The 15961-nt window shown below is 35.6% G+C and overlaps 1 protein-coding gene across 3 annotated transcripts in view; it reads left to right on the top strand.

Annotated features, from left to right (window-relative positions):
* shop (sulfite oxidase) overlaps positions 1 to 15961 on the top strand; it is a 151657-nt gene that overhangs the window by 88784 nt on the left and 46912 nt on the right. For all 3 annotated transcript variants that reach the window (XM_090392513.1, XM_090392512.1, XM_090392514.1), the window contains 3 exons: positions 590 to 822; positions 8449 to 8636; positions 13930 to 14119. In XM_090392513.1, coding sequence (XP_090248639.1) covers positions 590 to 822; positions 8449 to 8636; positions 13930 to 14119 — 611 coding nt within the window. The remainder of the gene's footprint in view (positions 1 to 589; positions 823 to 8448; positions 8637 to 13929; positions 14120 to 15961) is intronic.

A 15961-nucleotide genomic window follows, 5' to 3' on the forward strand; every position in this document is an offset into this window, starting at 1 on the left:
TAATTTTTAATATTGAATTGAAGATACACAAGTACTAGAAGTGAGATTTGTGAACACAGTTGCCATTACTAATTATGACAAATCATCATGACAAACATAATATCAGGACTGGAGTGTCAGCTATGAGGAAGACAGATTGAAAGAAGAATGTCATTTTCAATGCTTGGTAAAACATGAATATCATGTATAAGTTGTTAAAATAAGTTTTCCATATGTAGACTGGAGAAAGAGTAGGGGGGGTAAGAAAGTTTTTTTTTTTTTTTAACGAGGCAAGTGTTGGTCAAGTTTACACTTGACTAGAGAGAGTAGTGAAAGAATGATAGAATGTGATTGAATTTAAGGAGTGATATAATAAAACACTATAGGTGGTCAAGATTTAATCAAAAGATTTCATCTCTTCTGGAATGAAATCTTTTGATTTTGTGGAAGTCTAGTAATGACAACAGTATTATTTTGAGCAAACTAATTTAATGATAAATTCTATCTTGAAATTTTAGTTTTTACCTAACTAAAAATTATCATTACCTGATGATTATCATTTATCTGATAGTTTCTTACTTATTTTATTAATCTTATAAAATTATTTCAGGTGTTATACAGTTTGTTGCTGGAAATGAAATTCCAGGTTTGCCAACATATACATCTGATGAAGTTTCAGGACATGACTCAAAATCAAAGGGAATCTGGGTTTATTATCGAAATGGAGTGTATGATATTACTGATTTTATAGACAAACATCCTGGTGGTGATAAAATCTTGATGGCTGCAGGGGGAGCATTGGAACCTTTCTGGGAGATTTATGCTATTCATAAAAATCAAGAAGTTAGTATTTTAATTGCTTGTACCTAATGCAGTGTTTTTTTTTTAAAGTAATTAATGCATATAAAATTCATTATATGTAAATATTCCTATATGTAATAAAATTTATTAGTTAAATCTGATAAGTTGCAATAATCTTATGCTAGAGAATTGGTGGAGAAATCGTAGAGGAGATGAAACATCTGGGTGTAATGGTTGATAGGGACCTGTAATTTCAGGAACATTTGGCTAAAATTGTGAGTACAGCACAGCAGATTATGGCAATGATGCAGAGAACACCTGACATGTAAAGATGTTATGATTCAGTTGTACAAGGCTTGGATCATACTGTATATGGATTACAGTACACAGATTTGGTCATCTGGTTTTCAAAAGGATGATGAGTTGTTGAAGGAGGTTCAGAGATGACTGACTAATCCAGTCTCTGGAATATGGAGTATGAGGAATCATACTCTCCTTTTTGATATCGGTCAGTCAGCCATCCAAGCTAATGGTTCATAATCTAATCCTCTATCCTCCAACTTACGCTTCTATGCTGTTTCCTGTCAAAAGCCTTACCAAAGTCCAAAAGTATCGTGGTATATCCATTCCACTTGTCCAACTCATCCATAATTATTATAAAATGTGAACAAGTTGCTCAAACATGACTTTCCCTTAGTCAACTCATGCTGCTTTTTGCAGTGTAGATAAACTGTTAACAGATTTCTGTATGTGAGCTCTTAGCAACTTTTCCAAAATCTCACTACTATAGAGATTATTATAGTTCAGTAGTTACATATCGGAAGTATTATACATTCTTGAAAGTTTATTTTTCACTTGGTTAGACTATAATAAATTTAGTTTAATCCTTTATCCAAGTGTGAGCAAACAAAGTTTGTGCCTGAAAATATCTTCAGGACTGGGGTAAGGCAGTACAACACCGGGCAACTCGTAGCAAAGGTGGACCAAGCTACCATCACTCCTATCTCAGTATCTCCCATAATGCAAAACACATCTCCTTGCAGATATGTATAATGTTATGCATTAAGGGAAGGGCCACTACCCAGATTAGTTTCGACCTTTATTGAGGTCTCTTCAGTGGGAGCCAGGCCTAGAAGTGGAGATACCAGGCAGAAGCAATAGAGAGGCCATCTTTACCTATAGGAGTTGCCAAATGGTGTGCCACCTTTTTATTAAATTACTCTGGATTTAGAGAAAGATGTTGAAAGTTTATTTTTCACTTGGTTAGACTATAATAAATTTAGTTTAATCCTTTATCCAAGTGTGAGCAAACAAAGTTTGCACCTGAAAATATCTTCAGGACTGGGGTAAGGTAGTACAACACCAGGCAACTCCCACTGAAGAGACCGCAATAAAGGTCGAAACTGTCTGGGTATTGGCCCTTCCCTTATTGCATAACATTATACATATCCACAAGGAGATGTGTTTTGCATTATAGGAGTATATATAAGCTTGGTCCACCTTTGCTATGAGTTGTCCGGTGCTGTACTACCTTACCCCAGTCCTGAAGATATTTTCAGGCGCAAACTTTGTTTGCTCACACTTGGATAAAGGATTAAACTAAATTTATTATATTATACATTCTTTTTCCATTTCTGTGAGATCATTCCTGCACTAAGACTCAAGTTATACAAACATGTCAAGGGTCTAGCCAATTCATTTGAACATTCCTTTAGTATACATGCTGATATCCTGTTTGTCCCTATTGCTGAATTCTTATGCATATTATACACCAGCTCTAGAACCTTATTTTCATACACTTCTACCTCTTTGTCCCGCATAGCAATAGCACTGTTTCTCATATTAAATACATCTGGTTAATAGATCTTAATGAAGTGAACATGCATTATTTAAACAATCTCATTTGCTTCTGACACAGAGATACCATTCATTTTGTACAGCCAGCTTCTTTTCATTCTGCAATTCAATTTTCCATATGATTCTTATAATTTTTTTTTGGCCTGTACTTTATATACTTCATAACTACTGTCACTCATATTCTAATGATATTTCTTCCATCTCATCTTCTTATCAATCTCTTGCTTAATAAGATTAAACATTCATTTCACTCCTACTCTATTTGTTCTTTGAACTCTAGGGATATATTAAGATACTGCCTCATTTAAATTCCTTTTCAAAACTTTCCACTCATTGCTGATATTCTTCCAATTCAGTAACTGATACCATGGAATCAAAGATAGTATTTTCAGCTATCATATAACTATATGGAAATCCATAAATTTAGCAATTTCTCAGATCAGTACAAAATGATCACTGTCACCAACTGGTGGCAAATAGTCACATTCTTAATGAAGTTCCCCTTCTGATCAAATCTTAACACTGTAATCTTGACTTCCCTGTTTCACATGCTGGAGGAATTTATTATTATTGACATCTGACCTTCATGAAGTCAAAGGAATCATTGTGGGAGGTCCATACTCTCTCATGCAAAAAGATTATTGAACTATGCTTAAAGTTTCTGTACTCACCATACTTTTAGCAATGCATTCCACTCACTAATAACTCTCCATGCAAAGAAACTGCTTCTCACACCCTACTTATCAATCTTCCAGAAATGGTCTCTAAGGAAAAGTGTGGTTAACAAGGGTGTGAAGAATGAGGTTTTTCGCCTGGAGGGTGGTGAATGAGTGGAATGCATTGTCTGACTCGATTGTGAGTTCTTCATCTGTAAATGAATTCAAGAAGAGATATGATAGATATTGTTTTGATAGTTTGGGTCTCCCACGATGAGTCTACTGACTCCATGGAGATACCCGTAATAATAATAATAATAATAGTTCTACCTTGCCTCTTTCTCTCTCTCTCTCTCTCTACTCTATGAAAAATCTCCTCCATATTAATCTGGTAACAATCTCTCACCAACTTATGTCTCAATCATATCTCCTCTTCTTCTGTTCACTCCTCTCTCTCTCTTTTCATATCTGCCATTCCATGGACCTGACACTAACTTAGTAAACCTCCTCTGGACCCTCTTCAGTACATTCTTATTCCCCTGATAACCTGACACCCAAACACAGAGAGTAGTTCATATGTGGCCCGATCAAAGCTTTATACAAAGGAACCATAACTTCTTTGTTTCTGCATGTCATTGTCCTCATCATTATTACCATAATACATTGTGTTGTTCTTACAATTTTAGCAAAGTTAACCCTAAACTTCAAGTTCCCTCATGATAGTGAGGAGAGATGAGAGATCACTTCCAGATCTCTCATCTCTTCCACCTTCATCAAAATTTCTCCAATAACTGTATACTGTGCATCCCACCTTGCTAACTAAATTTCAAGACCTTGCACTTTGCAACATTAAACTGATAGCTCCTCTCATTTTCCAACTCACATAGTCTATTCAGATCCTCCTGCAAGCCACATCTGCTCTACTTCTCACATCTCTTCCCAACTTTGCATCATTGATAAACAGCTGCACATCTCCAGTTCAACTGGTTCAATGTCATTCATGTATAAAATTAAACAATAATGCCCCCCCCCCCCCTGTGGTACCTTAGTAGTGATCTTCCTCTTTTTGGATACCACTCCGCCATACACAATCTGTTGATATCTGTCTGAGAGGTATCAACTGATTATCAACAGGTTACTCTGTTATCTAATCTCATCTGTTTCAATGTAGCTTGTCACATGGCAGTCTGTCAAAGACCTTTGAAAAATCCAAATGCCCCACTGTATATGTATCTCCTTTATTGAGTGATGTTGTGACCATGTAATACATAAGCAAATTGATAAAACATGACCTCCCCCCCCCCGTAACAAACTCATGCTGACCATCATAAAGAATACTGCTATTATTAACTCGTTTCTGAATCTTAGTCCTCATCAACTTCTCTAACACCTTAACAACAGTACCAGACACACACACACACACAGATTTGCCTACAATTTGTAGCTCCATTCTCCCCGCCCCGTGAAATAGAACTAGTTTTCCTACCTTCCATTCCTTCGGGACTTACCTTGTTTCAAGACTCATATTAAACAGGTATGCCAAAGGTGCCATTAATTCCATAGAGCATTCCTTCAAGATGTGGCAATATATTGTAAAGTCCCACTACTTTATTAACATCAAGTTTACTTATGAAGTCTCACTACTTTATTAACATCAAGTTTACTTGTGAAGTCCCACTACTTTATTAACATCAAGTTTACTTAATTCTTTGTATACTTCCTACTCATTCGCCATCAGTCCCTCTCCACTATACCCTCTACACTCCAGCTTCTCATGGTGTTGCCTTCATGAGGATGAAATATACCGATAAACTCTCATTGAATACTTCAACTACATCTGCTGCATCAGTTACCAATCTGCCAGCATCATCCTCACTAGGAATTTTTCTTATCTTGATTGGCTAATTTCTTCTCCTACTGCTCTTTGTACTCTTCATGCAACTGATTATTACAAACATTCTTGTGTTCCCTCACTCTGCCTTCTTCTAAATTTCACACTCAATCTCTTCATTCATCCATTTTATTCCTATCTTGTTTAGCCTTTTTATCTTTGGAATACACCCAGACATTGCTGCTGTTAAATAGCTCTTTATCAATGCCCATGTGGTATCTTTCCACTCACCTCTTTTTTTCACGCTATAGCCCAGTTTTCTCCTAAACTCTGCATAATCACCGGCCTTGCACCTTGTAGTTCCACATATATCCATTCTTTATATATGTTCTCATGTGACTGGCTACAACACAGGTGATCACCTCATGATCACTCTCATTAACTAGGGGAAAGATTGGACACTATTCATAATCACATCCTCCAAAGATATAACCAGATCTAAGACTTTTAAAACCCTCATGTAGTCTTTGTTACATGTTGCCTAAAGTTATTGTCCCTTAAGAACTTGAGAAATTCATTCTCCCTGTTCCCTGACAGTATGTTTTCATTCCAATCAATATTGCTGTAATTGAAATCACCTATAATGATCACCCTTTGCATGCTCACTAAGCTAAGTTGCCTGTATATTTGTTTTTTCTCCACCCTCCACATTCTTTGGCATGTAGCACCACCCAACCAACCATGTCATTCTATCAACCTCCACTTCACACCATACTGCTTCAAAACCATTGCCACTTTTTTCCTCTTGTATCTCAACTTTGTGTGGACATAATTCCTTTGCTATAGTTGGATATAATGTTTTGTATTTATTGCTCAGAAAGATCTTACCAGCTTTTGTCTTTTATGTTTCAGTCACCCCTATTATGTCGATCTGGTACTTAACCAATTCTTCAGCTAGCTCCATTCCTTTACCATTCAGACTTCTTATGTTGATAGTACTGATCTTAAACTCTGGTGATGTTGAGTTGGGGTGTGGTTCAGGATTTATTCCAGTAGCTGACTTTTTGCTGTTTGCTTTGATTCTTTGTCAAAAAAAATGGGAGCCTTGTTTAACACGTTCGCTGCCAACTACGAGTATACTCGTAGTGGGTAATCCTGCTTCACAAGCCAGCTACGAGTATACTCGTAGGACGCTTACCGCCGGGAACGAGATTATTGTAGTGACCTTGAAGAAGTGAAAATGCTTGGCTTGTGGGGCTAGCATCAAAACTGTGTATTCTCATAGACCGTATATGCTCTGTACAAGCCAACTACGAGTATACTCGTAGGTCGTTTACCTCCGGTAACGAGATTATCGTACTGACCTTAAAGAAGTAAAACAGCTCGGCGTAGGTGAACAGACCATGCCAAAGTAGCGTGGCAGCGAACGTGTTAACCTGGTGATGTCTCAGCCAACATGAAATTCTGTCATGTACCATCATTTTATATTGTGGTTTAAACTAATAAGAATACAGTTTGGTCAGCTAAATCCTAAATTGCCAGCCCATCCTCGTTTGTTCAGTATCCAAGTAGATACCTAATAGGGTGCACCACGAGAAGGTGAGGATTGGACATTAGGTCAGAAGCCCTGGTCACATTCCTTAAAAGGCTACGTCAAGGTCCCCTCCCAGTTATACAGTTTTGACTCTTAAGCATCCTAGAGGATGAAATGTGTCACCAAATTCCTTAATGGTTATTAAATGAGTAATCATTATGGGTGACTTAAATTATTCAAACATTGGAAAGCAGAGAAAACTTAGAATGAAGGAGAATTAACTAAGCTGTTGTGAGATAACTTTCTCAAAAAGCATGTGAAAGAAGGGTCTCGAGATCAAAAGGAATTGTATTTTATCATAGTGGTAGAAGGCCTCTCAGTTTGGATATGACAGTTTTATCACCATACTTGCCTTGATCATGTTGTGCTGACCTGGAAAGTGGATATTCCACTTTATAAATTTTAAGTATATGGTAAATACCATATGGTATGGTTAAGATAAAGTATATGGATGTTCCAATTAGGAAAGGTTACATGCTGTGAACTACAAAGCTGGAAATTATGATAAGCTCAAGAGAATGCTATATATGATATCATGTTATCAGTTATGGAATGCAAAGGATATGATATCAGCATTACAATGCAAGCTTTGAAAAGATGTTAGATGATGCAGTATCTGAACATCTCCCTAGACTTCGACAAACAAGCAGGGTGGGAGTGAAATTTATGTACAACCTTATTAGATTCATGAGAAGATGAATGTGAAAGGAATATTGTGAGAATAAGGATAAGAGGAGTTATGAAATATGTAAGATACAGGGCTAGGAAAGTTATGAGCATTGTGGGGATATCCATTCAGTGTAGCTAACTATAAGTCTGTACACTTTGGAAATCAGTGATAGTAGGCTGCATACTCAATTGAGGGAGGTAAGTTTAGAAGAAGTGGAAAAATCAAAAGTCTTGCAATAGCAGACATAGAAATTTCTAGGACACATTGTTTGCAAATTTAGTTACCTAGTTTTTTGGTGATATGGAAATCCTAGAAAAGGTGTGAAGGTAAGTAACTAAGGTAATTTCAGAGCAGGGGAATGCTAGTTATGAGAGTACATTAAGGAATGTAAATTGCAGAACCTCGTAAACAGGAGAAGTGAGGGGTGATATGATCAAGACATAAGGTATTAAGGGAAGGTTATCAGATATCAGAGGACTTTCCAAAGAGTTGAAGAAATAATAGAGACGCAGTCATTGGAAATTGCATAAGATGCCAGTAGGGATATAATATCATTGTGAATGAAATTAAGATGTATGATAGATTATAGAGTATTTAGGATTTTCCTTCCATGATAAGCCTTTTTGTCTCCATGAAGATGTATAGTAATAATAATTTCATTCGGTGAAGCTGTCAAAAGGATGGAGAAATTATTATTTTGGGTAGTATTGGTTAATTATTATTATTACATCTGACCTCCATGGATTGAGAGATTCATTGTGGGTGGTGCACACTATCACACACAAGCTCATCAAACTATGCCTTAAACTGATATGTCTACATTCACAATATATTCTGGCAATGCATTCCACTCACCAACCACTCTCTATATAAAGAACCTGCTCCTCACTAATTATCAGAATATTAGTTCTGAATCCTATATACTGTAATATGTTTTTTTAGCAATTAACAAGTTGAGCTGTTAAGCTTATTTGAATTTCATATGGTAGAATTGTAGATTTGGTGCTTATTTTTTAATTACATCAGAATTACATATTAACTCTGAATTAATTTTTTCTAGGTTTTAGATATGTTAGAAATGTACAGAATAGGTAATCTTCATGCTCAAGATAGGAGTGTACCTGAGAATCCTAATGATCCATTTTCAAAAGATCCCAAGCGACATCCTATACTCCAGCCTCGATCTTTTAAGCCTTTCAATGCTGAACCACCACCTGGCCTTCTTATAGAGAGTTTTATCACTCCAAAGTAAATAGCATAACCAATTATTTTCCACTATTCAGACTTCTGAAATGTTTCTCAGTTATACACCCCCCCCCCCCATCATCAAGATGTGGATTTGTATACAAATCCACATTATATATATAAAGAAGTTTATTGTATAATTACTTAATCTTCCCTGTAAAACTGTTATTTTAAAATAACATTTAATGATACAGGTTGTAAATATCATTGCGCATGTTAAATTTATTTCCCAGCATTTTTTGTAATTTATACCAGTTGATACAAAAGTATACAAAATTAATTGATTATGAATATCACATGATCGATTTTTTTTCATTAATTGTTTCTTTTAATGTTACATGGTGATCAGCATTCATTTTGATAAAATTATGGAGACTTCTACCATGTTAACAATAATTACTTTAATTTCCTGATATTTATTAAGATCATCAATTACATCACACCAAAATTTAAATTTGTATGAGTGCAAATTTAAGGAGGCCTGTGAAATTCTAATCAACCACCCTAATCTCAATAATACTACTACTAATAATAATAATATTCTAAAAATCACAAGAATATGCATAGCACACACTCTATCCACATAGCCTCTTGTTCTAAAAGGTCATTATAAATTATAATTAGGATTGTAGTATTCTAGGATCTTAGCCTTAATATAACAAATGCTTAAGATTAAATTATTGATTAGGCCACTATTGCTGTATTAAAATATAATATAAATTTGTTTGCTGGCCATGTAAAAATAGGAAATTAAAGTTATTATTCTTAGCATGGTAGTAGTCTCCATAATTTTATCAAAATGAATGCTGATCATTTGGAACTACTCCCTTACATTTAAGGGAGCAGTTCCAAATATACTTCCAATCAAAGGAACTTTTCTGCAGATTCCATATTGCTCCTTGGAATATCACTTGCTTTTCATTAATTATTGTTATTATTATTATTATGCTTTGGGCCTCCATTAAGTCAAAAGACTCATCATGGGAGGCCCATCCTAGAAAATGAAGAGTCTATCATGCTCATTGACCATTCATGCTCTCACCACTCCATCCAGCAATGTATTCCACAGTTCAGTCATCCTCCGTGCAAAGAAACCTCCTCATCCTCCTGCTCACAATTTCCTTTTATAACTTCTAGGAATTGCCCCTTTGTTCCACCAAACGAAAGAACTCCCTGGTTTTTTTGCTTGGAAAGAACTCTCCAAATCCACTCTGTAACCATCTCTCAACAGTTGAAAAGTCTTAATCATATCATCTCTCCTTTTTCTACAAACCAAACTCCGTAGTCCACATTCCCCCAGCCTGTCTTCATAACTAACATTGTATAGTCTATTTGTTATCTGCCTCTGCAACCTTTCCACGGTTAATTTTGTCCTCTTCAAATCCTGGGGACCAAATTTGCAAACAATAGTTCAAGTGTGGTCTGGTCAGGGCTTTATACACTTTATACAATGGAATCCTCTGGGTTACCTTCACCACCTTTGCAATATATTCCCTGAATTTCAGGTTTCCATCAATCATCACCCTCAAATCCCTTGCCTCCCCCACCTCCTCCAGTACAGTTCCTCTGACAGAGTATACAACCTCCCATCGATGTATCCCAAAAGACTTTACATTTTGTTGCATCCAACTGATATCCCCATTCATTTGCCCATCTGTCCAGTTTATTCAAATCCTCTTGCAGGGCCCGCATCTGCACTAATAACCCTTCCCAGCTTCACATTATCTGCAAACAACTGAACATCTCCTTGCAATCCACTGACAATGTCATTGATATAAAGATTATAGGTCCCAGTACTGAGCTATGTGGGACCCCACTTGTAACTTTCTGCCTCCTTGATATTGCCCCATACACAACTCTCTGATACCTATCAGATATCCAATCCTGAATCCAGTCCACTAACTTAACATCTAAATCCATGTGCTGCAATTTAAACATCAGCTTATTATGTGGTACCCAGTCAAATGCCTTTGTAAAATCCAAATAATGGCAGAATATGCCTTTCCCTCATCAACTGCTCTTGGCACTTTATTATAAAAGGCAATCATATTAATAAAGCAAGAGCACCCCCTTAACAAATCCATATTGACTCTCACAGATAACATTACCCTTATCTGCTTAAAGCTGTATATAGCTCCTCACTAATTTCTCCAAGATCTTAACTATGAAACATAAACTGGTCTATAATTTGATACTTCCAGTCTGCTACCACCCTTATGCAATAGCACATCATTTTGCAGGTCAGTGGAGCTGTCAGTTCTTTAGCACATTCTCTCAAAACTTGAGAGAATGTACTAAAGTCGAAATTCAGTCCAGTCCCACTGCTTTATTAACATCCAGAGTATTCAGTATTTGAAACAGGCTCTCCTCTTCCACTCCTAAACCCCGAACCCACCCTATCCCTCTAGTATTAAAACCTACTTCTCCAGGATGAAATGCCCTGATATAGTGTTCATTGAACAACTTCACTATGTCCTTTGCATCAGTCACTCTAATTCCCATTTTTTTCCCACCAATGTCATTCTTCCACAATTGTTTCTTCACCTACTGGCCACATAACTAAAAAATTCCTTAGGATTTTCTTTGGATCTTAGGGCCAATCTCTTCTCATATTCCAGTTTTGCACAAAATATTTTCACTAATCTATGAAGGCTTGATACATTATACTGTCCTTCAGTTATTAATTTCAGAGTTCCATATTCTTGGAGAGTAATTAGAGATGCATATAAAAACTTTCCTGAGATGAGAGAACTTAACTCAGTAGTTTATTAGACATTTCTGGCTCTCCTTCCTTGCTTGCCTATTCTTTCTGGCTAATGTTCCTGTTTCCCAATGAGCTGTTCTAAAAAAAACTAATGTGCATGTCTGTTACCAAGATTCAAAACAAAACTCAAGTGACAAAATAGCTGCTGTTAATACAGCGATTGTATGCTACAAGTGTTTGACATAGCAATAATACGATAAACAACATAAATTAATTTATAATATACATACAACATTTCTATGTTATTTCCTAAGGATTACAATATATGGTAAGCAAGTTTATTGCTTAAATTCATTTAAATCTACTTTTTGTTATGCTACTGCTTAACCACATGGCAGTTCCAATAATGCTCACATATAGAATTGCATTATTAAATGCATACATACTGTATATATATTTTTAGATTATTTTATTACATAACAAAAATGTATTCCTTATTAATGAATTTTTTCTCAGTATATACAAAATACTGTAAAAACTAACATAACAAGTAAAACGTTTATGTGAAATTTTTACGTTATGATCGACTTTGTGTTGACTAGTGTTGACCTCCCACGATTAATCTTGTGACTCCATGGAAGTCAGGAAAATAATAATAATATAATATACACACACACAAAGGCAGAAAACCAGAATAAGATATTAGCAAATACTTTAATTAAAACATGATGTTTCATCCTGATTACATAGGATTTCTTCATGTGTAAACATGGTAGACAAATAGTCAAGACTAACAAAGGTGACAAACACTATGTAGTTATATGAGAGTCTGATATATATATTTTTTTAATATTTCTAATTGTGCACGTTTATGCATTCATGTACACACATTACACAGGGCTTGTGGGTTAGCTGACGTGAGAACCTATGACCACAAAGCTGAGGCCTTGCTTCTTTGGTATTCAGTATTTCAGATGTGTTGTTCTTCAGTATGCTTCTCAATAGATTTTTCTGTCTATCCATGGTAAGATTAACTGCATTTGCGTCGTAGCTGATAGACACCTGCATATTTAAATGGACCATGTCGAGGTTTTGTGGATTGGAGTTGTGATCTCATCTTGATAAAGGGGTGAATACTGTTTTGATTTTATGTTCTCTAAGTATTTTTTCAAGTTTTATAAAAATAGAGCTAATATATGAAAGAGTGATAAAGACTCTGTTTGCCTGGTCATTAGAAATATCTTGGATCTCGTATTGGTTAAGTAGTTCAGGCACAAAACTTCATTACAGCTATTTTGAAGAAAAGTGTTTTTTAAATATTGGAGTTCTTTAGTTAGTTCATCCTTGTCAATAATAAGACAGTGGGATCTTGCTCCTAGTGAAAAAATAATACCCAATTTTTGAGGTCTGTAATGATGGGAAGACACATGTAGATATCTGTGAATGTGGGCAGGCTTTTGAAATATAGATCTTTTAATTTACCTGATTTCTTAGAGTCAAAAATCCAGAAATGAGAGTTATCCATTAGATTCTAACTCGTAGGTGAATTTTATGCTAGGATGTTCATGATTGCAGTAATCATGGAAATGCAAAAGTAAAGATAGTCCATGGTTCCCGATTAAGAGTATATCTCAATTAAGACCATATCAATGAGAGACAACCCTGTGCACAAGCACCCTCTAGAACATCTGATCACATGAGTTAGGAGCAAACTTGTGGAAATACTAAGTTAAATCAGTGACAGAAATCATATTTTCATGAGTGTTTGCTTCTACTCTTGTGATCCGTGCAGAAACTGGTTGTCCACAGTGTGGTTCATCTTCCAGGGACTCCTTCTCCTCTTTAAATGTTGAAAACCAATGGAACACCTGTGAACAGCTCATAGTCATCAGCCTAAACTTTTTTCTTAGGTCTTGGTACACTTCTGTAGCAGTTTTTCCCAATTTACAGTAAAATTTTATCACAGCTCTTTGCTTCATGATGCAACTTCTGACATGCTCCACTCGCACACTCTTACTTCAATGGTTGCCACATGAAAACTGCTGCACCACATGACTTGAAAGTTGCACATATGATTACAACACACTCTTGCAGTCAAAACTATAAACATGTTTGTTACTTTTATTCAAAGGGCTGTCCTGTAAAAATCCATGTGATTAGTTAACAGGCACACTGTGTATTATTCTGCGGGTCTCAGAGCAGTAAAAAGAATGAACTTTGCAATGTTTTTTCATTTCCATTCTTGCTTTGGGTAACAGTGCATTTGTTATATGTTTATAGTGAAATGTCATGAAAACACATCACAAAATGTGTTTTCATATTATTCATAAAATATATGTGTAATCTATTTAAAATGATATGAAACAGTGTGCTGCAATGATTAAATTACCGCCAAGTACATAAGCCAAAAAAATGCAAAATTCCCCATCAAAAGGTTCAATTTCTCTTGTAATAAATGACATCATTATATAAGAATATAGTGATGCCATTAAAGTTCTAAATTCATTAAGGATATATTAAAGTAATGGATTATAGTTTATTAAGCTAATAACTTAAAATTGATAGATTAGAAAATAATTAATTATTTTCCAGTGAGCTCTTCTTTGTACGTAATCACTTACCTGTTCCAGAAGTCGATCCAAGGGAGTATGAATTAGAAGTAGATGGAAATGGAACTAATTCCATTACTCTGACACTGGAGGAGTTGAAAACCAAGTTCCCAAAAGTTACGGTGACATCTACTATACAGTGTGCTGGAAACCGAAGATCAGAATTAAATGAGGTTTGTTTTGTTTGGATCTAAGTCATGCCATTTTCATTGATACTGTACTATTTTTCACATAGATTTCTTTTTCTTTTTAATGTTTCCTTAAAGGAAATACAATTTTTTAAAAGATTATTAATAGGCTTTCAAAGCTGACTGACTAGCAGTAAATGTATAAAGTTTCTAAATGGTGCATCGTCATATTATCTTTGAATAAGAATAATAGATGAGAGATTTTTTACTTCTAGCATATTCTTAAAGCAACCCCAGTTAACTAAAGTACTAATTTTTTTATATAAATTTTTTAACCATTTTTAATGTAGTCAAGTAAAATGACTGATAAAGGAAATATTATATGCTAATATAACACTACAAACAACTGTTCAGTAATGCTTGACATGCAAACTAGTGTTACATGCTGCAATAATAAATTTGCTGTTCATTGTTTAGGGCTACCCAGAATAAGATCATCAAAGTATATGAATGGAAAAGAAAGAAACAGAGAAGAATTAGATCAGATATACAGGAAACTAAATTTAAACATGAAATTAATTGAATATGGTCATTTTAGTTCTTTGTGGTTCAGTGTTGCTTTTTCCTAAATCTTGTATACAAGTATCTAATTAATCAGAGATAAGTAGAAATGGTCAAAAAATGTATAAAAGCGCTTTGAGATTAAGATAAACATACCTAGCAAAATGGTGATATCAGATAGAATTAAACAAGAGTTATTTTTCAAACATAAAAAGTTGTAAAAGTGAAGTCTGAAAGTACAAAAGACACAATGTGTATGTATATGCACTTGCCCACCTGTGCACACATACACAAAATGACTTTTCTGTTGATACTGAAGTAAGATTACACATTCTACAGATGGTAAAAGAATTGGCATGTAATGTCAGGAAGGCTTCAAAATAAGCAGATTTTTTTCATTTGCATTGTGAATTTGTATAGTGGAAGTCAGTTTAAGAGTATACATAATGTAGTGGAGCAAAAAAGTCAAGAATCAGGGGTTCCACTTTAGAAGTACAGTGAGTTAGATATATCCAACCTCCTAATATATGACTTTTCAAACTCCAGCCTAACAAATGAAAATCAATCATTATGATATATTATTATTATTATTATTATTATTACCACGGGCTACTCCAGGAGTCCTTAGACTCATCGAGGGAGGCCGTAAACATCATGTTCACGCAGCTGTTCAACATTCTCACAGTATCTATCATACCTTGCCTTGAACTCGCTCACTGTCATAGCACCCACAACAGACTCTGGCAGCTTATTCCACTCATTTACCACTCTAAAAGTAAAGAACCCAGCTCTAACACCCCTGCTAACCACGCTCTTGCCCAGCTTCCATGGGTGTCCCCTAGTTCTCCCACCACCAGTCCTGATCTCAAAAATATCATCTGAATTAATCCTATAGAATCCTTTTAGCAATTTGAATGTCTCAATCATGTCTCCCCTTTTCCGCCTATCAACTAGTTTCTGCAACCCACAAATCTTCAACCTGTTCTCATATGGTTCATTCCATAGACCTGCTATCATCTTAGTCACTCGCCTCTGGATCCTCTCAACCTCCTCCCCATCAAGAAGGAACCGAGGTGACCAAATCTGGGCACAGTAGTTGAGATGAGGTCTTATCAGGGCTCGGTACAGAGGTACAATAACTTGTTTTTCTCTGCTCGTCAAGGTATTTTTCAACAACCAAGTGAGTTGATGAGCTGATTTAGCTACTTTCGCAATGTGCCCCCTAAACTTCATCTCCCTATCCACCAACACTCCCAAGTCCCTGGCCTCATCAATCTCTTGGAGTACAGTTCCACCAATGTGGTATACTGCTGCTAATCTTTTCAC

This window comes from Typopeltis vanoorti, chromosome 5, assembly GCF_054136105.1.
Source record: "Typopeltis vanoorti isolate ZY-2024b chromosome 5, IOZ_Tvanoo_1.0, whole genome shotgun sequence".
NCBI lineage: Eukaryota > Metazoa > Arthropoda > Arachnida > Uropygi > Thelyphonidae > Typopeltis > Typopeltis vanoorti.